Genomic DNA, 23944 nt, shown 5'->3' with positions numbered 1-23944 from the left:
CAAATATATTTGTGCCGGAATGAATATGTATGTATTCAATAGTTATTGAAGTAAGAATAAGTATAACGGACCAATCAAGTAGTTGATCTTGAACAGTCCACAAAAAAGACCTTTCACAGGTCAACCGAGGTCACTACTATTGCTCCTTATTTCTTTGAGTGGTACAACTTTCTATGGCTTTTTTTTCCATGAGCTGCACTGCTCATATATTCGCGGGGCTGACTGACTAATGTATTTAAGGTTTTTGCGTATACACATACGGATATGCAAATATATGTATGTACCACTGAAGTACTCCGGCCTAGAGTTCAAATTCAATCATCACAGCTAAGATTTTCAAATACTCGTACGCGATTAAAAAGACACTCGTCTCCGGTAAGTTTTTGGGCACCCCATGCAAAAATTCAGTTAGGAAAGTCATGAAAAAACTATTAATTCAATAGATCAGAAAGTAATAGCACCTAAAGGCTGACTTTCGACTAAAGACGGTCAGATGTCAATCTTGCTGAAGTGCCCATCTGCCCATCAGTAGGACTGAGGACCGCTCCAGGGGAGCGGGGGTGGATGAAATGGTATATTAAGTTTTCCTCAGAAAATGTATTTTGTGGCTTTGTGGGGCGAAGTTTTTACTCCAGGGCACTCAACCCGGGAGGGGGCTAAGATTTTCAGTTAACCTTGAATTACAGAGAAGTATTTTTCGGTTTCTCGTTTTACACATTGTATTTTATCATCCAAAAGAGGTCTGATATAGGTGGTCATACTGAACATTACAGTAAATTAAATTAGAATTGGTATTAATTTTTATTATTGATTTCAAATGAAGTTACCGAAATCTCGTTTTATGACAGCGGTATTTAATGCTTTAGTGTTACAGTGTTTTCCATTGTGTTGTGATTGTGCTCTCGTGTCACACTGACACTACACGGTATGTATATGATTGGTACATTAACAAAAACAATTGTTAACTTTATCTGAATGTTCTGAAAACAATTCCTTATAACTTCAAAATGAAATCAGAATACACAATAAAAAAACTTGATAATTAAATTATCACCTGTTGCAGTTCTGACCTAAAAATAATTCAAGCTTGTTTTCACAGTATCATACCTTGAACAAAGCTGAAGCGAACGACAATCAATATACCCGTCATCGCCTCCTTTGTCCATAGACGAGGTACTAACAAGCCGCATATTCGAATGACCCAAATCCTCATTTAACGAAATGAATTTCACCTATAGTAAATGGTCATACTTGAAGACTAGCTACTTAAGATGACGACCGCTCCTACATATATTCTTTGCCTGCCCTAGTAATTCTCACAATATACAAATACTTCATGCCTCTCTCAGCATCCCTCCTTCAACAATTCAGCCTCTTACCTTCTACGATATCTTTTTCAAATATATATATATCACCATCTAACATACAAACCATATCCAAAGTCCTGATTGCATCCAATATAAAGCTGTAGTGACCAAGATAGCCCTAATACTTGTGCGCATGCAGTGCTTCGTCAATCATGACCTGATCATAGCGCCCATACACGTAACCGTAGTGCATCACCTCACATTAGTGTTTACACTCTAGTGCAGTCGGTCATCGCTTGTTAATTGACTTTAAATTACAGTTGAACTTTGTTTTAGCGCAAACCCAGGTGGGGTTTGGGTCCGACTCAGATCTACTTTAGTGTGGGATCCACCTATAGTAGCAACATGAATCTGGAACTCTTGGTTGGATAGCCCTGGCAATTGAAGCCATTGAAGAAAAAAGAAGAAGAACATAACAGTCCATGAAAATAATGGATCAATAATTTTGATACTGACATATTTCGTTATTAGTAATTTAGGAGGTGAAGTATTCGGAATCTGTTATTATATTTTGTAGTTTATTAAAAGTTGATTCCATGACTCCAATGAAAGAGGCATCGCCTCCAGTTTCAGCGATGGCAACTCCAACAAATAGCAGTGGAAATCTAGTGGACGAATTCGAGGAAGCTTTTCAGGTTGAGTTTTCTTATTTTCGAAAGTTTAATCACTTTTCAATGACTTCTCACTTTCAGCATTGTTTGAATGTACTTACTAAAGAAGAAGCCATACTTAACGCAGATAAAGATGAAATTAAAGTGGAAGTAGAGCAAACAACATTGCGATTTATTGATTTAGCTAGGCAAATGGAAGCTTTCTTTCTGCAAAAAAGGTTTCTTCTTTCCGCTCTCAAGCCTGAGATGAATGTTAAAGAAGATATCAACGAACTTCGACTGGAGCTAGCTAGAAAAGAAGAATTACTCAAAAGGCATTATGACAAAATTGCCGTTTGGCAAAATCTATTAGCTGACATTCAGAGCTATTCAAAGAGTCCTGCCCAAGGTAATGCCACCCCAGGTGGTGGTTCTATTCCTCCCTCTCCTTTGCCTAGCATACCTGGAAATCAAACTCCCAATCAAATGATGCCCAGTATTCCAGCTGCCATGCAGCAGCAACTTCAGCAGCAGCAGCAGTTACAACAACAGCAACAATTGCAGATGCAACAGCAAATTCAGCAGATGCAACAGCAAATGCAGGTAGATCGTCGGTAAAACCTTATGACCAATCACGATATTCAACTCGATTGATGAAAGATTAATTAAATTAATGTATTTGAAAAGAGAAAATCGGATTTGATTAGCCTTCCATTTATCTAGCCAGTTTTGATCAGATTGAAAGAGGAATGAAAACATGTTTGTTTATTTTTTAACTAAAAGATGAACAAATTGTTTCAATCAACTATTCAAGGAGATCGAAGCTGTCAATATAAACACTATCATTGTCATTTTTATAGTTCGAGCATTCAATACTGATGGTAAGAAATATAGACGGTTTCAAGTAATTATTCATTACAAGTAGCAATTTCACATCCACAAAGTACGCTGAAAACATGGAATTATTAATTTTTTCCTGTCAGTTTTTTACAAGCAACCAGTAGATTTGAGCATAAATTTCTCTGTTGTTGACAGGCGGAACAACATTAAAAATAAATGACAGTAAAAAAATTCATGAGGAATTACCTAGGCATATTATATCTTACTTTACCTTAACAAGTTGAGAGCTATATTGAAGTTCTCTAGGTCATTGGAGGGGTGAAATTGTTGTGAAAATGTTAGAAACTTATTTTCATGAAAAGTCTATAAACATTTTGAAATAAAACATCAACAACATCAGAAATAAAATCTTCATGGGTAATCTAGTGATGTGTTTCCCTCAAACCAACTGTCACGAACGACAACCCTCAGAAGTTGAAATTTGTGCGAGCTAATGATTAACAAAGTCTTAACTTTTGATGTGCGGTTCTCAGTAGGGTTCGAAGATACACGATGAATATTGATCATCCATTTAGTTGGGATGGTTATTATGACTAGTTTAGGACATTATCATGAAATCTGTGGACTATTCCAAACCTCAATTATTCCTTCATCTGAAAACACCAGATGGATGTAGATCATAAGTCTACTTACTATCTTCTGATGGCTACTAGAGATAGAGAAACATGAATGGTTACACAATCTTGGGTTCAGCCAAAATATTATTCAGTAGTTTTGAGATTATTGGATTTATTTCCCTGTCTTTGCTTTCCACTGCACCGAAAATTATAACAGATACTCTCCCTAGTTGAAATCCTGAAAGCTGGGCCACAGTGAACGAGAGCTTCAAATTCTGAGATATCAGTACAAATTTTTGATGAATGTTTTGTATTAGATGAAAGTTTCTTCATTAACGAAATTGGTCTTGAGAATTGTGAAATATTTCCATTTTATGCATCGTATAACACCTTCAGGCTCTGGTGCAGATGTTTTGAGTGGCAGACCCAGGACGGAGATATCATCCTGTCTAGGGACCTAGGCGACTAGGTATTTTAAGCGGAAATCTATGCTATTGAATTGTGTTCGGAGAGATTAGTAGAATCCACCTCGCACAAGTCAATACAAATTTTCTCGGGCAGTCAAGCGGCGTTGGAAGCTCTTGGCTCCTACCGAGCAACGTCTAAATTGGTAGCAAATTGTCAAAAACGGCTCTCCTGGATAGGAAGACTCAACAAACTGTCTCTGGTCTGGATTCCTGGCTACACTGACCTGGAAGGCAATGAGGCTGCTGGCTCCCTTGCAAAGGAGAGTGCTGCAAGTAGCTTCATCGGACCAGAACCTGTCATTGGCATTGCTTTAAGTTTTGCCAAACAAACATTGAACACCTGAATGGCAAGAAGATTTAAAGACTTCTGGCAAAATCTTCCAGGATTGGCTCACCCCAAGGCGTTTATTCACCCTTCGAAGCTTGAAACCAAACAATTGTTGGACTACAGTGAGGATGAACTATGATGTCTAACAAGCCTCCTTACAGATAACTGTCATCTGAATCATCATACGCAGGAACTCGGGCTGTCGGAAGACTGTGTGTCGTCTCTGGTTTGGAAAATAATGAAACAGCAGAGCATATACTTTGTACCTGCCTCGCTGTGGACCAATCAAATTTTTGAAGTTTGGTAGAACCACACTCTTACTATCTGACCTGAAAGATCACTCGCCATATAAAATAATCGGCTTCGTAAAGAAGCTGGGTTTATTTGGTCGAATGTGAATAGGTGTGCGGTGGAGGGTCGAATAGACCCACTCACTTTTGACCTAACCTATATAAGTTGGCAGATAAGCGATTCATCACAAATTGAATTGATTGATAATAGTACGTTCTGTGCTCACTGTTGTTTCAAAATTGTTTTCAAATACTATCATAGTTCCAGCATCTGCATAAGTTATCTTATGTATTTCCTTACATCATAACTTAATATTGTTCACTTATGAATTACGTAATAAAAGCTACTATATGAACGAACCTGATAAAGGAAAAATTAATAACTTACAGTAAACTTTGTGAATGTGAACAACTCCACGAAAACACCCTTTTATTGATTTATTCACATTTCATTACTGAAGTACTGGATAATGAGAGTCTTGAAGATAGGAAAATTTACTAAAGGAATATTTTCAACTCGTTCAGAAGGGTAATTGAAAAATTTCAGTTTTTCATGCATAATATAATTTTTTTTTGAGAAGGGTTAAAATAATCTCTGAACATTTTTATCTTCTCTTTCTCCTGTCCTTTCACAGTGGGTGAAAAATCAAGAGCATTCTCTTCCATCTTACCTAATACTGGATGTGAATAACCAAAATCCGTCTTTCATAAAGCTTTACTTCAACTTATTTGATCCAGTTGAGTATCGGGATCCCGTAGTGCATGCTATGTTTGATAACATTTGATTTTTATGAGAAAAAAAATCAGTAAAATTTGTAAATATGTTGTCTCATAGGTATATATTTTTTTAGATTTAATGTGACTGCAAATGGATCTCTTTTGTTTTATTTGAGTTGATTGAAATACATGCCAAAAAGTAAGCATAAAAATTGTCTTATCTACCAACTCTAGTTCCTTTAAAACTTTTATTGTTTGACTTTGTTTCTAACTGATTATTATTCTTTCTAAAGCTTGATGTTCTAGTTTTGCTTGGTAATAAAAACATTGCGAAGATAATTTTAAAACAGATGATTATTGAAGATGTAAAGTGTGAACCATCATTAAAAAAGTATGTATTCCAAAATAAATTCAAATTTGTCAATGTCCTTGATAAAAAAGAGGTCCTGTGAGATAATTCAGTCTACTTCGTCATGTTGGCAAGGATCACGTCAGGATGGGTAACCTGAAATTTCCTCCAAACGTTGATGTACGTAATGGGTCCCAGTGGGTGCAGATATCAAACATATTATTTGCTGTTTTTCATTTCATTGGCCGTGCTGGGTTTTGAGTCTGGCATTTCGTCCGCAACGGTAGCAGACACTATCTGCGATACACCTGCTGCGATATGCAAACTAAAAGTGTTCTGACATATTTGCATTTACATTAAACTGGTTGTTGGACATCCTCTTATTTTCTCCCCTGCTTGGTCTGATTCATCTTGAATTATTGGTAAAATCTCTGTGTTCTCAACTCTGGACAACCAGAGGAGATATTCAATGACATTGCCTTTGACCAAATGCAGGTTCTAGACTAGATGAAACCAGAGTGTAGGACTCACAGCTTATACAACCACTGTTGAACCCAGCAAAACTATGATTGTATCCTTCAACAGGATGAGGAATCTCGATAATTCAACTCCACTTTCCTTCAATGGTAAGGTGATTCCATTAGCTACGGAAGTGAAATATCTATGTATTATCCTTGATAAAAACTCGCTTGTAACGGTCACTTTGAAAAAGTTTTACACAAAAGGTGACAGACTGTCCCTATGGATTTGTTTGGTAGTCGAAAGCTTTACAGCAAATGCCTCTATTATACAGAACAGGCTTGCTTGGCTGTCTCTGGTGGTATCCGTACCTCATCGTCAGTCTCCTTTAACATCAATGAGTTTTGTGAATAATGCCAGTTGCACAAAACAGGCCTATGCAGAGCTTAGCAGATTACCGAAAGACATATTCTGGTAATTATCTTCGACTTAATCAACTATGACCTGCCTTATACAGTCCTAATTCCAAGCAGTGAGGACTGGATTTTCCAGGAGAAGTAAATACTGACAGGTATCAACCTGACTGAACGAATATTTTTCTGGAGGAAATCTGCACCATAGATTCACATGTGAAGAGATTAGCAGAAGCTAACCTTGCACATTTATCGATATAAATAATGTCGTCAATCAAGGGGCTCTGGAAGTACTTAGTTCTAATTGAGCAATGTAGAAAAACTCAACAAATCGATCCTGATTTGGATTCATGGCCACATTGGCTTGAAAGGTGATGAATCTGCTGACTTCCTTGCAAGGAAGGCGCTGCAAGAGGTTTCACTGGACTAGAATCTGTCATTACCATCGTTTTAGGTTTTGCCAAACAAACACGAAAAACTTGATTGCAAGAAGAGCTTTAGATATCTGTCGGAATCCACCAGAGTTGTCACATTCCAAGATATTTATAGCTCATGTAGAGAAGGCCACCATACAAATGTTGGACTATGTTGCCTTACAGTGCTCCCTGTCCAGCATAACACGTACTTTGTGTTTGCCTCGCCGCGGCTCAAAACATCTTTTCAATGTTTGGGGGGATTTCCTTGAAGCTATCGGATCTGAAAGATCATCCACCAAACCAACTAATCTGCTTCGTTAACTAATTCAACTTATTTGGTGTGAGCCACGAAAAGCTCTCGCAAGTTGCCAATGAGGGGTTGAATAGACCCACTCACTTTGAACTTGATCTAAACTAAGGGATAGTGGGTAATGTCTGGGAAATATCTAGAGTAAAGGAAAGTAGTAATATCTACAAAAAATATTAAATTTCTTTACATGTGGATTATATAGTGGTACCATAAATTACTTCCAGTGAAAGCTACAAAAAGACAAAAATCGATTGACGGTCAATGTCAAAACATTGCAACAGACTGCTGTTGAGACTCTCGTTTATCATTGATTAGTATGGTTAAAATTTACTATCCATCCCATAAACGATGTGTATATAAGGGGTCGCCATCGTCATTTTTAGTAAATATTCTAGATTGTCCAAGACTTGATAAAGAAAAGCAAGTTTTACACAACAATTGGAGTTGATATGACTTTACGTAAGGTGTATTTGAAATGAAAAAAAGCTTCTTTATTATACCTTTTGAAGCACAAAATAAGAAGCATCAATAATCCGAATTTCATTGTCATTTGGATGGTTTCAATTTGAAGTTTAAAAATAATTTCAAAGTTCTTTATTAATGATGGCTTACTATTGAGTTTCCAATGGTAATGCTGGACTCTTCATACTTTTGTATATCATACATATTAGGTTATACTTCCAATTGAGATGAAAGTCAGTTCATTAACAAAATAATATTTATTTTAAACAATTATTTTAGTTTGACTTACTATTTGGCAATGTCATTTTGAAAAGATACCTTAGTGCTACTCTTATGTCACTAGTGTATATTTTTGTATACTAACTCTCAGGGTTTTTTAGAAAGTGGCAATATAATTTATTTTTTTGAAGATCGATCAATTAAATGTGATATGTATGAAGTAGCTTAAAAAATTGTACTAAATGTATACAATGTCTACTTGCTCAAATGTGCCTTTGATAGAATTTTTGTTCCACTAAAATATTTGTGAATTTAATTATCCTTGGAAAAATGTTGCATATTTATTGTCATTTAATTTCTCTCTATAATGTATAAGGTGTGCAAAGTATAATAAAATTTTCAAAATTTTATTGGAGTTTTATTCAACTTTCCATTGTTGCTGCTATATGTCTAAAAATCGGAGGGTTGGTATTCATAAATATATAGTTGGATAGGTATTTTATGATTTTATATTGGTGGATTGGAACTGCTTTGATTTTTTATGTTATTCAAAGTTGATTAGTAAATGTCTCCAAGTGAAATTACAGAACTGAAAACTTGAAATATACATCAGCAATATATTCATGGAAATAGACCATTTCTAAATTTTTTTTGGCTGGTACAAATTTACAGTTTCGAATAAATCATAAGATTATTCAACCCTCCAATTTCATTATTGCAAATAAACATCTAGGCTAAGGAAAGATCCTAGATAAATATTTTATTATAGCGAATTGGTGTTAAGGATTAGAAGGTTAGCTTTAGTAACCTTTATTAGATTGGATTTCAATTGAAATTTAATTCACTGTGTATGTTAGAAAATATTCCCACTGGTTCTTTGAAATATAAAGTTGTTGTAAATCGAACTCTTCTTGAGCCCAGGTTGTGTCATGTAAAACCCAATACCTATCGTCACACAAAAACATGGCAGATCCATATACAGAACGTGCAACTAACAGGGTGTGAAATCATTAATCCAACAAATTACAAAAAAGGTGTAGTTCCTACTCGTTGGGTTAAAGCTTTAAAATAAAACGACACTCTCTGATGAAACGGAAATGAAGACAGGCATACCTAAAGACTCTATATTGGGGCCGATCTTCATTTATATTTGTTAATGATTTGCCAAATGTAAAAATACCACTTCAATATGGAACTGTTGTATTAGATTTCTTAAAAAAAATCATAATGATATTAACGTATTTAGAAAATGGAACTCAAATAAACTTTTTCTTTAGAAGACACAAAGATCAGTGATGTCACTTTGGCATTAGAAGTGGGTTTATCAAGAGTGAATACATTCCAAAATTTCTAGGGTTTCACAGTGATGGTAAACTGAATTTGCAGCTTTAGTTCAATTTGAATTCGTAGAGAAAAATTGGCCGAAAATCGCTTAACATCAGTGATGAGCTGAAAAGAGGCAAAGCATCAAAATTTGAAAAAAGTGAACAGCATCAATCTACAGAGTACAAAATTCTCTATCGCTCAGTATATACCACGAATAAATATTTATTGAGATATGACATTCAAACTGGAATTGGCCGCGGTGGTAGTGCGCCCGACTCACGATCGGAAGAACGTGGGTTCGACTCCTGCCTCGACCAGATATTTTTCTCGATATAATTTATCTGGTTGAAGCTGGTATGATTCTGCAACCGTGTTAGGAATCACACGTTAAAAGGTAAGACCTCGTTAGTCCTTAGCTCGAACAAGTTTCTCAACTTCTGAGAGTTGTCGTTCGTATGAGGGCGACAGCTGATTAACGAAAAAACAGATTTTGAACAGATTTTAAACTAACAAATCTTTTGAAACAACCTGATACCAATTCCAACCTCAAATCTTTTCAGGTAGAATTGGAACCTTTGACTTGAAATTAATTAAATGGAAACACTTTTCCCACACACCAAACCTATAGGACATTCTCACAAATGAATTCTAATAGAGAAATACAAACAATATTTTTGAATATGATATGAATATGAATGTTTTTTGGTTTGTAAGATTGAGAAAGTACTGTTACTTCATATTTTTTGCTAAGCCGTAAAATAACTCAAAACTTTTCAAATTCTCAGTAGTATGCAAGAGGTCGCTACAAAAGCGTAGTTTGGCCTCAAAAACGATGCACTGGTCAGACCAAACGAGTACCTTAGAGAGTGGCTTGTCACATTTATCTTCCTCAAAGTAGAAAATTCGTTTTTGGTCAGGGCTGAAAGAAAAACTTAAGCGAAAGAAGTAGCAAACAAACTTTTAGGGAGTACCTATAGGTTTTAGTGGTCGGTATCTAACAAATTACTGGCTGTATTTTGGTTTATTAAACGTCATCCGTAGGTTTTCAGGTCTGATGTTTCAATTGGAATCACTTCGCTCATTGCTGTATCGTTTCTGAAGATATCTGCCTCAACTGTGAACGAAACGTCATACCTAAAAATGTACGGACCACGGCTAATGAACCGGGAATCAGTTAGTAGTTTGTTAAACCTTCAAGAATTCGCTAGAAAATTTGAAACTAGATTACTGTAAGGACAAACATAGATGTTATCCATATGAAACAAGCATACGACTCAGTTTTAAAATATTTTAATTTCAGTTAGTACATTACCCCCAATTAATTAGTGGAAACTGCTTGGAATTAAAAATAGAACGTCAATTTCTTTCAAATACAAATTTGAAAATGCCTCTTACTTCTGATATCTGTTCAAATAATGAATCAGGAGATAAAAGTTTGACGTAATTTTTCCATTATTACTGATAATTCATCATTACTAAAATCACCAATTATAGTTATAGTCAGGTGTTTCTGAATGTTATTAAGATAATCACGAGTGGCTTTATCATTGGAAAAAATATTTCGAATTTAAGGTCATATTATGGGCTATTTTCAACCTTGAATAATTTGAAGAAAATAGAATTTGGAAAAACTTCTCTAACTGTTTGAGATATCTGAGAACCACAACAATTATTTGGAATGACATACTCTATTGTGTATGATTTTCCTCAGCTACAGATGAAGTGTTGAAGTCAAATTTATATATTATAATAAAGCTAGCTGATAACTATGGGGAGAGAGTTTGGACACTCTATTTTTTGCATGCATTTCAAGAAACTGTTGCAGTTTGAAATAACTATATATTGTTTCATTGTGAGACCAAATTCTGTTTTTTGTCTATCCTATGAATTTATAAAGTTGGATTCAGATCCAATTCTGTTTGATCCAGTAAGTTAGTATGGCCATTAATAAAAAAGAGATTGATGTGTTCTTGGGAAAGAAAGGTTTTGACTTTCTACTTCCTCATCTTCATACAAAAAATGTGGGAAAGAAAGAAATAAGGCAAATAATTTCAAAACAATTTGCAAAATAATTTACAAAGATGTGTAGACCATGCAAATAAGTAACTTTCAGACACAAATCTGAAAGAAAAGTCCCTCTCGAAACAACTACTTTTATATGAACATTGAGTTATACCAAAAACACTTTTTCCTATTCAGTTCATACTACTCCAAACATTCGTTATGGAATTGAATCAGATATTACTCATAGGATTGCTACACAATTTGGTTAAAATCAACTTATATGGAACACTGTCATCCTAAATGGCGGACATCTGATGTTTCGGAATAAGACACTTGCTTTACTGCCTTTAGCACCAATCTGGATAACATTATGAGATGAAGCACTCAATTCATTCATAAAATTGCGACTTCATGTCACGAATGAGTTAAATCTACTCATGTCATTGATGACAGTACTTAATGACATTCATTTCCATATTTGATTTAATCCCAGCCATAGGAATCTTGTTCGAATTAAAAGGAGTATATTTTTAGGCTAATGTGATTAGCATAAATGATATATCAAAATTATTTTTTCAACCGTTTGTGCCCGAAATTAAAACTTCAGAAATTTTTTTATGAAAATGTATTGAAAACTTTCAGAATGGCCTTATATTCCAGTTTGTATCTGAAACTAACTTATATGCATGATCTACACATCTTTATGAAGAATTTATTTTTATTTTAATTACTTCCTTCCTCCCTTCGAAAATTTCCCACAGTGGAGAAGTAGGAAGCCAAAGTTTTTTTTCCATGAAGTTGTTTATTGACTTTTGAAACTTTCCGATGTAGTACAAGGTGTTCTCTGGTCTGTTGCAATTCTGCCAGTTTCCAATTTGTTTCTTCGAGACAGGTGGCTAAGTACGATCCACTTTTCAACATTTTTTGAAATACCCTTCTCTCTATATATAAAAAGGTACACTGATTCTTTGAGTTTGCATCTTTCAGCAGAGGGTTGACTAGCGATCAATAAACCACATCATTTTATGAGACGCAGTATCTACAATTGAAACCATCCATACAAATCATTCCATACTCAGATTTCTCTAAATAGAGATTTCATTTAGTGTGAAACATACCATTGTAATCTATTATTCATCAGATAATCATATTAGAAATAATTTCCCAGCCATTTTTCAAAGATATTCTGATAACGTTGTATGGTAACATTCAGTCTGGCACTATCGATTGCTCGTCTTCGTTTAATTCAGGTTGGAGCCTAGCTCCCTTACCCTTTAGACGTGTGTTAGGCATGAGGACAGAACGAGATAGTCTGGCATTTGTATACACACAGCCATTTTTATGTGCCTTAATATTGGTGTATTTAACGACTGAAGAAGAGGTATCTATGCAACATATAATACAAGTGGTTTCACAAGGAAACCTCTGGGAAATTCAGTAAAAATTCTTGAAAATTGTTTGTTACCTTTTTGTAATTTTGTTTTAAAGCTGTTTTTTCAACTTCTGCTCGTCTCTGCTCTATTTCACATTTTAGATGGCTTGGTTTTATTGAAAAATCAATTAGAAAAAAATAATAAAAATTATTCAGTAACGACCAGTAGTACTTATGCTTTGTAATATAATCATTATATTGTTATGTAGAATATAACAAACAAAAATATCCCAAAAGTTTTTGATGTGGAAGATAAAAAATAAATACCAACATTTCATAAGTGAATATTTATATGTATATAGGATGTTCGGATTTTTCAAATATAGTTCATTTGATCAATTTATTATATTTTATTTTACCTTTTGTAAATAAATCCTTATTATAAACACGATATTATAATCAAATCATGCCTTTATAAAAATTATGTAATTCTAACAAAATGTCTACCTTCTCTTTTCAAATGATACAATACCTATATATTTATTTATTTATTTCATATATACATATGCCAAATCTATTTTTGTTATTTCATGACTCAATTCTCAACAAGATCTCTTGTTACCACAATGATACAAATATGCCTGCTACTTTTACAATCAAGTTCCATAAAAAAAAGTGCAACAAGGAAAAAAGTTTTTTTGGACTTAACCTCATTCGCCTCCCATTTGGAGTCCAAATAATATGAAAATGCATGTCTACATCATTTTATGGTACAGCAACTTGTCCCTTCTAGGTTTTTCAACGATTCTTGTAGAATTTATGAAACAGTTCACTGATGAAGTTGTTCTACTTGAATTTTATTAAAAAACTCTCAAATTATTTTTCAATTTTATCCCCAGTATAAAGAAAATTACATTTCTAAAAAAAAATGAAATCCTGGTTTTTCTTGCTTTGATGCGTGTCATCTTCTTTAAGTACAGCTAAAAATTTATAGTTTCTTGAACTCTTTCAGAACTATATGGCAGTTCATCTTTTATTTATACTATTATTGAACAAGCATCTGTGTTTGTTGTGTCATTACTGTTTTCTTTCACTGTTTTTACTTATTTTCAATTTTATTTTTTTGCGTCTTTCATTATTATTTTCAATCCTTTTTTTGATTCAGGACCATGGTACTGAAACGTTACCTTTAGAAATGCTTATCCAATGAATTGTAGATGAAGGAAAACGAATTTTGTCGCATTTCAGGTAGGTCCCAGCCTCAGTGGAGCAGTGGGGCCAGGAGTGATGTCCCCTCAGCAAGCATTATTTATGCAGCAACAAGGAATGGGACCCTCACGAAGTCCTTTCGGACAACAGGCACCAGCTGGGGTTTTACAAGGACCTTTAGCATATTTGGAAAAAACTACAAGTAATATAGGTAGATACACACACATATTTCTTTTATTGTTTTACATTGTGTAGAGTAAAAAGTAGTTAGTTTTTTGCCTAAACAAATTACGAACGCAGTGGCAGTCAGTGAATTCCCTCGGGATTATCTCTGAATAATACGATAAACATCAAATGATTGAAATATTTCCCTTAATATCTTATGATCTATGTATATCAGGATCAAGAAATATTTTGTCAAACGTATTATATATGTATTTAACACTAAGTTCAATAATACCAATTAAAGTACATGTTTTTCAATGAGTAAGAGGTATTGCTGAAAAATAAGTATCAAAATACCAGTAAATGATTAGATTGAATCAGATTCATTTCTCTTCTACAATTATCAGTTCTTATAGAATTTGAGTTTCTGTAATAATTCATGCCATTCTAGTCAAACATATATACTATGCAGTTGTGGTAGTGGTGCAGTCATTAGAATTATTGCCCAGTATGCAAGTATTTTGTTCAATATCAGTAAAAAACGTTTCTTTCAGTTTGAGTAAAATTTGGTATATCTTCTCCTCTGAATGGGCTCATTTACCAATTTTTTTTTATTTCATTATTTGAAAGTTTATACTTCGAATAGTACACCTGGAAAAAATCTGAATTTTCGCTCTTTATCTTCCCCTTCAAATTAATAGTTGAACGTGGCGTTCACCGAAACGGGGCGTGGTCAAACTTGACGTCACATCAGCCGCCAGTCCTGGCGGATAAGCGAAATACATACGTGTACTGAAGCCGTAGAGAGCAAGTTGTGTGTTGTTTACTGCAGTGTATCAACTGCGTGAATATGTAACATGGTGTTTTCAAACCAGTCAGCAAATGAAACAAAATCCGACGATGGCAGCGATTCATAATCTCCAACTACAGGCCCGGTTGCCACCGCTCGAAGCTCATTGCTTGGTGTAACGTCAGGATGTACCGCGGGCGATGTCACATTTTCAATTGCTCTTGCTCAGTTTTTATTTGACATAAAAACCGGAAAATTTTGTGGGATACTTGGGAAATGATTTATTTTTATAATATATAATTTTCAATAAAAAACTAAATTATCCTGAATGAGCCCATTTAGTATTTATAGCTGTTCTATGCAGAATTTTCTATCTAGATATTAAAAATAATGTGCCGGACACAGAGTTTTTTTGAACGCAATGGTACCGCGCCACCTAAACAGAATCTACAATTTCAACCGAATCACTGAAAGTATAGAGTTAGTTGAAAATTTCTAGTTTTTGTTTGAGCGGTTCAATTCAATTCTTTCCTTCTCACCTGAAATCACCAATTTTTAATAATTGCAGCATAGGAACTTTTTTGTAGGGAACTACATGATGAACAATAAGGGTAACGGGTCATTTTTTGGTGGCTTTGACAGTTCCTGAGATTTTTCAATTTTAATATACTTCTCTGTTAAAAAAGAATTTTCATTTTTCTCAAAAAATATGTAGGTATTCTTAATTTTCCCTTCAAAGTAGTTCCCCTCAGATATAATACACCTGTGCCAGTGTTTTTTCTAATCCTCCAAGCAGTTCTGATGTGCACTTTGTGGTATGTACTCAATCGTCGCATAATGCCGTACTTTCATGGGTCTTTTCAATCTTAGGAACAGGCAAAAGTCGCAGAGGGGCAAATCTGGTGAATACGGTGGCTGAGGCATGATTACAGTGTTGTTTTTGGTCAAAAAATTACGAAGGAGCAGGTGCATTATCGTGGTACAAAAGTCATGAATTGTTTTTCCTGACAATACCTGACATTTTCTTCGTATTCCTTCTTGGCAGCGGCTCATAACTTCAAGATAATACTCCTTATTGAAATTACGAACATGTGGCAAGAACTCCTGATGCACCACGCCACAGTAATTGAAGAAAACAGTGAACAAAACCTTGACATTTGATCGAACTAGTGCGCTTTTTTGGTCTTGGCTCTCCTGTGCTCTTTCATTGGGAAAACTGGACTTTGGTTTCGATGTCATAACCATGATTCGTCACCGGTCACCAACAATTTATGAGTGATGCTCAGGAACTTCTCTAATAGTGACTCGACGACTCTTCATAACAATTTTCTTCACCTTCTCAACATTTACATCGGTTGTTGATGAGCCTTCTGTAAAAAGCTTGTGCCACTTGCAAACATTTTTCTGACTCATTGTCAACTGTCAACATTTCAAGTGGTTTTGAGCACTTAGTTCCATTTTTTACACAAAAATTGATGCAAATTCTCTGATCCATTTTTTAGATAGCAGAAAATAGTCGAACACGCAAAACACTTCTAAAAAAATTAAAAAATCGCTAATCGAATGTACGTAGCCCGAAACAGTCCACGTATATATGTGAACATCATGATTTGAATGAAGAGTTTCAATGAAAAATTTTTAGAGAATTTCATAGCGAACCAAAAAGTCAATAATGTCATGTAATCATACTATTATTGAAAGAACATCTCCAGAACTTTTTTGGAGATATTAAAAAGAAATATTTTGAACTTTTCATACTGAGTATAAAAAAATACTCCTTTCGGATTTACTACTTTTCAGGGGTTGTGGTTCACAAGTATAATTTCAGTAAATTGCAGTTTTATAAGCAAATCGGATGATTCACATGCACAAGGGTGGAGAATGAGATGTCTACCTTAGGTTCTGTTTAACTCAACCCGCCTACTGCAAAAAGGTTAAATCAGTTTTTGAAATATGTGATGGAATTGGCCGACACTTGATGAAAATCCATAATTCATTCAAAGTAACACTTCATTGTGAGATTTTCACTGGACAATTTACAAAAGCGCTCAAAGTATATTGTATAGCTTATTGTATAGCGTATTGTATAGCGAAACGCTTGTTGGGGTTTTGTAAACTGTCCAGTGAAAATCTCACAAAGTATTACATGAAAGAGTTTAACAGTAATATTGATGATAATCAGTTCAGATTTGAAATCAACACAAACACCGATCATGTAATTTTCTCTTTTTTATATGTGTTAACATCTATAAATTTTGAACTGTTGAATCAAAATTTGTTGCAAAGTAAAAATTTCAAGTTGAAAGTCAAAATTTTGAATATCAAGTAGAAATTTCGACTTTTAGAATAGGTACTATTAATCCTCTACAGCAGGGATTCTCAAACGATGGGCGCAATCCCCTGGGGAGTCGTGGGATGTGTCCAGGTTGTTGCGACATATCGAGAAAGAAAAAAAAATCAGTCGTTGCTTAAAAAAAAATGTACAAGCTTTTTGTGCACACACAAGTTTTTTTTTTAATTCTATCAGTGTGAAATATGAACTTGTTTGTAATTAACCAATTTTTTAATGTCTGGAATGACTTTTGTAACATACAAAACAATGTAATTTTCCAGTGTCAAACGATTCCTTAATTTTATATTTAAATTCACCATTATAAAAGTCCTTGTTCACAGTTGTAAGGTGTAGAAAATGGCATCAAAGTTTTTAATGCTGTTGTGGACAGTTCCGGATATTCCATTTCAATACAAGCATTGTTGAAAGTAAAAGCTTGAGCTTGAAGAAGCGCGAATCTACTACTGCGAGTGAGGTCTACTACTGTCTCTTATTTGTGAGATTATAAAACAACGATAAAAATAAAAACAATAAAAATTAATTGGCGCTCCGGGGCGACTTCATTGATTCCAGTGGCGCATTTGCTTTTTCAGCTGCAGGAAAACCCGGAAAAACCTGCAGCACCACATCACCTGAAGATCTTGATCTGCCAATGCCCTCTCTCTCATAAAACAAAATGTAGGGTATCTCCAGAGGCTCCAATAGATTCAATACATTGCCAGAACACTTCGTGACACGACTATCGTCAAACTTAAACCAGTCCGTTTCGTCTTTGACCAAGGCGTAATAATGACCAAATTCAACGCCAGAACCACAGTGAACAATGACCGCATGAATATTATATATTATAAAATGATTGAAGTGACAAAAATTCATGCTTATTTTACTAGTTACTAGTGTTTTTATGGATAAAACTTTGCAAAAAGTGTAGTTTTTAAATATTCGGCCTTAAAAGGGCGTTGTAGTGCCTGAAAATTTGGGAACCCCTGGTCTAGAGTATTACAGTATATAGAGTATATCCTAGGTCGAGGTTGCAGGACGACCTTACTTTTTAAAAAAATCTGATTTCGCAGGGATAACCGATGGTCGCAGGTGACGCGGGAGAGGGAGGGGGCGCGGTAGAGGAAGGGGAAGAGGCAGAGGTCGTGGCCGTGGGACTTTGCCGGACTATATGTCCCCTTAATACCCCCTCCCCGGCCGGGATGCATTTACTTCCGGCGAAGTTGCAGCATTACATTCCACAACAACAGGAATGTTGGCAGGAGTATTTTCTCAACTGTACGCCTAATCATTAGTGTGTATGTATTTCGATTCTTCTTGCGGAGGATTCATTTTCATGACAAAAAATTTTGAAAAAAAGTTTTACATATCTCTCAAATACATGTTACCATTGAAATATTCTGTTTTCAAAGTACATGCACGAATTGCCATGAAAGTACCTGTCCTTACAAAAAAAATTGTAAAAAAAAGTTTTTACTTCCTATGTGGACTAGTTCTAGCTCGATTCAGTCTTTTCATAGCGATGTTCACTTCCTATAATACCCTGTTAAAATTGAAACTGACAGTCTCAAAATAGACATCAACCCTTCCTTATTGACAACTCTTTCATCATATAATAAAAGGACGCTAAATCTAGGAAATATGAAGTGTGAGGATGTAATTTGAACATTAATCTAGTGATTTTGGAGAATGTGGTAAAAAATGTAGGATCAGTGTTGCATATTTTATCAAACACTTTCTTTTTTACTAACGCCTTCTTTTTCCTTGATTTCATCATTGTAATGATCCGATTCATTAGCTCAATACTCGCCATGGATTATTTTGCCTTTTAAAAATAATAAAATTATGACAACCAAATAACTGACATGATCTTTGCTTTATATGAAACTGTATTCATCTTGTTTTATGTTGATTCGCCCGTGTTAGGAATCACACGTTAAAAGGTAATACCTCGTTAATCCTTAGCTCGCTTGTTGTGACGATCCTTCATCTCATTTATGAAGTGAATCAATCCAAAATCTGCGAAACATCACCATATACTCTATTAAAATATTTTAAGACATTGATTTGTAGCTTTTTGTGGAATTTCTTCATGTAAAATGTACACACTTTTGACTTATATCAATATGCCAGGTCAGATACTTCTGATTAACAATAGTATAAAAATTTCAATCTGAATGGATAGAAACTTGAATCTAAAACATGTTTTGCATCAAATGAATGATATAGATTTTGTTTCTCAAAAAATAATTTGATCTTTTACCTTTGAAAGTAAATATACAAAGGTACTTTCACATTCCTTGACAATCTATGCAATAAAATCGTTATTGAAGCAATTGAGGTACTGAAAGGATTTTCTCAAGACTGGGAATTTAAATTAGCTTTATAAATATATACAATTGATTAATAATAAAGTTTATTTTTAATGAGAGTCATTTTTTGTGGAGGATAATTTTTAGGAGATTTTTTACCTTCCACAAACTGTAAAATATAAAAATTGTAATGGTGAAGTTTGTGAAAAATACTCCGTTACAATATTTATATTTTTCAGATTGTGGAAGGTGAAAAAAACCCAAAAAAGGTCAATACAATAAAGTTTATGTCTGATGAGTACCAAAAGTACAACGGTTTGAAATTATATTTAGAGTTGGAGGTTCGAAGTCTCATGTTATGTTTCATATGAATTAAGATTGGATATCTAACATCAAAAATATTAAATTCTCATAAAATTTATCAATTCCTGAAATGACACATTCGTATTAGCATTCTAAAAATGCATTCAGTGATTTTTTATGAATAACTTATTGAAACATTGAACACACGAAAATTGATTACTTCACCACAAGAATGAGAATTTTCAAGCAAATTGGGATAAATTATCGTGAAAGTTTCATGGACAAACTTCATTATTTCTCGTATATATGGTTGAAAGGATTCTATAGAGTAGATATAAAACAATAAAAATTTGATTACTTCAAATCACAGAAATGTGGGAAATATTTTATAGTTTCTGAATAAATGACAGTAAATAAACATTAGAGATTGAATTGATCTGAGTTTGGTTTTTATTCCATATATCCAGGTCTCAATAAAATAATGTCCGTTAGTCTGTACCAATAGATAGCTCAGGAATCTTTCATTTTGTTCCTATTCAACTGTCTTATTCTGAAACTCTAATTTCACTTCTCACTATTTTGACAACACTGAATAATTGAAACATATTTCTACTAAGATAGGATTAGGCAGTTTACTGTGAGATTATCTTCCAAGATATCATTTAATCCATTTATTGCTACTTTCCATCATCTATCATTAATTAAATAGTATTAGTGAATGTAAAAATAGAAATTCAATTTATTTTGTCTCGATTTTTTTTTAATAAAATGGAAATAAATTCTTGTAGGTATTGTTTTCAAAGATTTGTTCTTAGTACCATAAATAAATAAAATAAGTGACTAAGATTTTCTCATAAATTTTTTTGAGAATCAAAGACATTGAAAAAACAAACTCGTCATTTGCATAAAAAGTAAAAATATAATCTCCACTATAGTCTGTATGATATTGACAGAGATAATTAAACCATAATTATAGGTGCAAAATGCTGCACGCTCTTCGACTTACAAGTGTTTGAAATCTCTTTATCTATTGATCGGCAAACACAATAAGAGATAATAAGGTTTCATACTTTCTGTTAATATCGAATAGATTATTGAGGAATAAAGTTTATTTGATATTCGTAGATGTATAAATTGTCAGTAACAATACACATGATTGTTACTACTATCAGAAGTGTTGGTAGAGAGTCTAACACCATTATATAAGAGATTAAAATTTTTCATAGTTGAAAATCACGTTTGATATATACAGATAAAAACTCAAGGTTTCTTTGTTCCGCAGGAAGGATCGAATAATCATAGTATTATTTACTCGAATATATATTAGATCACCCTTTCCTTAAAAATATATTATTAATGGATATTTCATTTAAAACTTTTAGAATAATTCAAAATGGCAATATGAGTAAATATAATTTACTCCAGCTGAAAATTGAAGTATAAGTGATATTTTGATAATTGGTTTTTCAATTCCATACATTTTTCAGTATTTGTTATATATTATATGTTTTTATGAATGTTTGAGCTTTTCCCATTTGATTTTGATAATCTAGGATCTTTAACAGAAAATTCAACGAATTTAATCCTACCATTTAATTATTCTATTGAAAGGTATTGGACACAATTTATCTATATTTCTCTCTCGCCAACCTTAATTCAAACTATAATGAATTATACTACATACTTATATGTGTCACTATTTTGCACAGTTCCTCATCACCTTGATGTCTGCCGGAATCGTAGACGAAACGTTGGTAAAAAACCCGCAGACCAAGGCAATGAACCCAGAAAATAGCTTTGGTATAGTATATTTCTTTGTTGCGCTAACTGCCTTTTCCATCCTTATATCATTTTCATGTCAAGATATTAATTAGCAGGAAAGAAGAGACAGAGAGAAAACAAAGTATTATGTAGTAGGGAATCAGCAATTTGTGGTATTAACTTGAGTGAGACAATCTGAAAGACCGGTAAATTGCTTGAAGAGCAGAGCCATAAAACAAGGAAGCATATTATAAAGGGTTATTTTTCAATTTTAAAAAATATCTGCTTTTGGCCTGTTGTCATAAATCATAATATCCCTAAAAACTTTAAAATTCAAGAACGCAATGAAACGATGGGAAAATCTCATACAAATCATTCTATAAGTGTAATTATTTTATTTATATGATCTGTTTATTAGTTTTAATATCGACACGGGCATTTTATTTTTGGGGATTTGTGCATTTTACTCGTTGTTAATTTAAGTTTTGCTTAGCACTCCATTGAGAATTGTCAAATTGAATATTATCTAATTGAAAATCAACCAACAGGTTGTTTCTAGGCAATTTCAATTGGTACACCATTTTCAATATATTGAGCACGTTGGTGATATTTTACTGGCAATTTGAAAATGTTTTAATGTTTCTGTGATTGTTATTAGGGCACATAATACAGCAAACAAATACTTGTCAGTTACCATGTAAATTGAGGTTGTTCTTGTATTGTGCTGTTTTTTACGTGCAACGTTACCGAATTTCAAAATTGTGATATGAATTAAAATAAATAAAGGAATACACTCATTCAGGATTCTTTTATTATAAACATACAGTGAACAACAGATACAAAAAGCAACTCATATTGTAGCTACACACTGATAAGACTTGAAGTCTGATTTACCAATTAGGACTTAGTGCTAATGGTAAGTGAAATATTTCCTTTCAAAACATGCAGGAAATGCATAATTTGATTTACCTAATCAACTAAAATAAACTTGTATCTTATTTTGACTGAGACTGTATGAACTCTATCAGAGTCCTTGTGGGTCTACCTGTCATGCCCTTGTGCAAATAGGGTGAATTGTCATCTGGCCCCATAACGCCTGCAATATCCAAATGCATCCATTCCGTCTTTTCCGGAACAAATTCTCTGAGAAAAGCGGCTGCCGTACAACTTCCTCCTACCTTGCTTCGACTAATGTTGTTCAAATCGTATGCAGGAAAATCACACACTTGTTTCGTGAAGTGTTTCCAAAGAGGTAGCCTCCACACTCTATCACCTGTGGTGGAACCAGAAGCTTCCAGAATCGAGTAAAGGGCATTTGAGTTTGAAAAAACACCTGAAATAATTTTACGTCAAACTTACTAATCATTGAAATAGTGAAATTGGACCGTTGTTATGATAATAATAATGTTTATTTTCATTTGACATATAGGTGTCGAAATAGTCACATCACGTAAAGAGTAATGTAGGTTAGTAAACCTGAAATATAAAAATAAGAAAACAGACATTATCACAGTAACCTACACTATTAATCTATTCTAAAAATGTGAAAAAAGGTCAAATGTCCAAAGTAGAGACGTAAATAACTAGGAGTTTGAATTTTATCATTCACTAAAACAATTCTCTGGATTCTAGAATTATTTTGATGAACGTGACTTTCTAAAGTTGTCTTCTCTGTGGGTGAATTAATTTAACTGCATTGAAGAAATCTGCAAATGAAATGAATAAAAACCTTTTGAAACAAAACATGTATTCAATACGTTATGAAAAGTATAGTGGGAAAAACCCTTTAGGCATTCGACTTCACCATTAATTTATAGAGACGAAAAATTCCAAAATATCAATGGAAATAATTCATAGGAATGAAATGGTTCAGATACAAATAAAAAGAACCCATATGAAATTTTTCCATTATGAATAATGAATACGCATATATACAGACGGCTCAAAAACCAAAGAAGGCTCAGGATGTGGAGTGTACTCCAGATCACTAAGCCTAAGGGTTAAGTGGGGAATGGGAAAATACCAGCGTGGTTCAAAAAGAACTGGCTGGTATCTCAATCGCTACAAAAGAAATAACCAGTAAAGGAATTTCTGGCAAAAACATAACAATCTGCACTGATAGCAGACGAGCCCTATTAGCCTTGAACAGACAAAGTGTTACCTCAAGGCTAGTACTAGAGTGCCACCAAGATTTATCCAAAGCCTCGGTAGATAATAAAATTATCCTGAGGTGGGTTTAAAGGGCACGATAGGAGTAAAGGTAACCGCATTGCCGACTCTTTAGTCAAGGAAGCGGCTGGACTTGGAATTTTAAGACCCAGAGGCACCTACGGCCTGATGACTTAGACAATTGCGGAACTAGCCAAATGTCACACCCATGCCCAACCCCTGAAGAGGTACGATGGAATCGAAGGATGTAATCTTGCCAGGATCACCATGGGCGACCCTGGAAAGCTGGCGCTGAAGAAATATCTGGCGACGACCAGGAAAAATATACGCTTAAGAATGGAATATCTGACTGGCCAC

The 23944-nt window shown here is 34.1% G+C and overlaps 2 protein-coding genes across 2 annotated transcripts in view; one reads left to right on the top strand and one right to left on the bottom strand.

The window, feature by feature from the left end:
• Positions 1–1762: 1762 nt before the first annotated feature.
• MED28 (Mediator complex subunit 28) lies at positions 1763–22217 on the top strand. The gene is made up of 4 exons (XM_023173691.2): positions 1763–2002; positions 2060–2560; positions 13795–13966; positions 18116–22217. Exons 1-4 carry the CDS (start codon positions 1904–1906, stop codon positions 18136–18138), a joined length of 795 nt encoding a protein of 264 aa, XP_023029459.1. The 5' UTR covers positions 1763–1903; the 3' UTR covers positions 18139–22217.
• LOC111517513 (E3 ubiquitin-protein ligase COP1) overlaps positions 22208–23944 on the bottom strand; it is a 33084-nt gene continuing 31347 nt past the window's right edge. The window contains exon 6 of the mRNA XM_023173694.2: positions 22208–22751. Coding sequence (XP_023029462.1) covers positions 22414–22751 — 338 coding nt within the window. The 3' untranslated portion in view covers positions 22208–22413. The remainder of the gene's footprint in view (positions 22752–23944) is intronic.

The sequence above is a fragment of the Leptinotarsa decemlineata genome, unplaced genomic scaffold (genome assembly GCF_025532065.1).
Source record: "Leptinotarsa decemlineata unplaced genomic scaffold, Ldec_3_MD MMD2_tig00026328_RagTag_RagTag, whole genome shotgun sequence".
Classification (NCBI taxonomy): Eukaryota; Metazoa; Arthropoda; class Insecta; order Coleoptera; family Chrysomelidae; genus Leptinotarsa; species Leptinotarsa decemlineata.
This window is presented reverse-complemented; position numbering and strand designations above follow the sequence as displayed.

Excerpts from the sequence above, each read along its gene's own strand:
- MED28 (XM_023173691.2), top strand. The coding sequence starts at position 1,904 with ATGACTCCAATGAAAGAGGCATCGCCTCCAGTTTCAGCGATGGCAACT. Across the intron at positions 2,003-2,059 it reads AATTCGAGGAAGCTTTTCAG|CATTGTTTGAATGTACTTAC; the intron begins GTTGAGTTTTCT and ends TCTCACTTTCAG. Across the intron at positions 2,561-13,794 it reads AGATGCAACAGCAAATGCAG|GTAGGTCCCAGCCTCAGTGG; the intron begins GTAGATCGTCGG and ends GTCGCATTTCAG.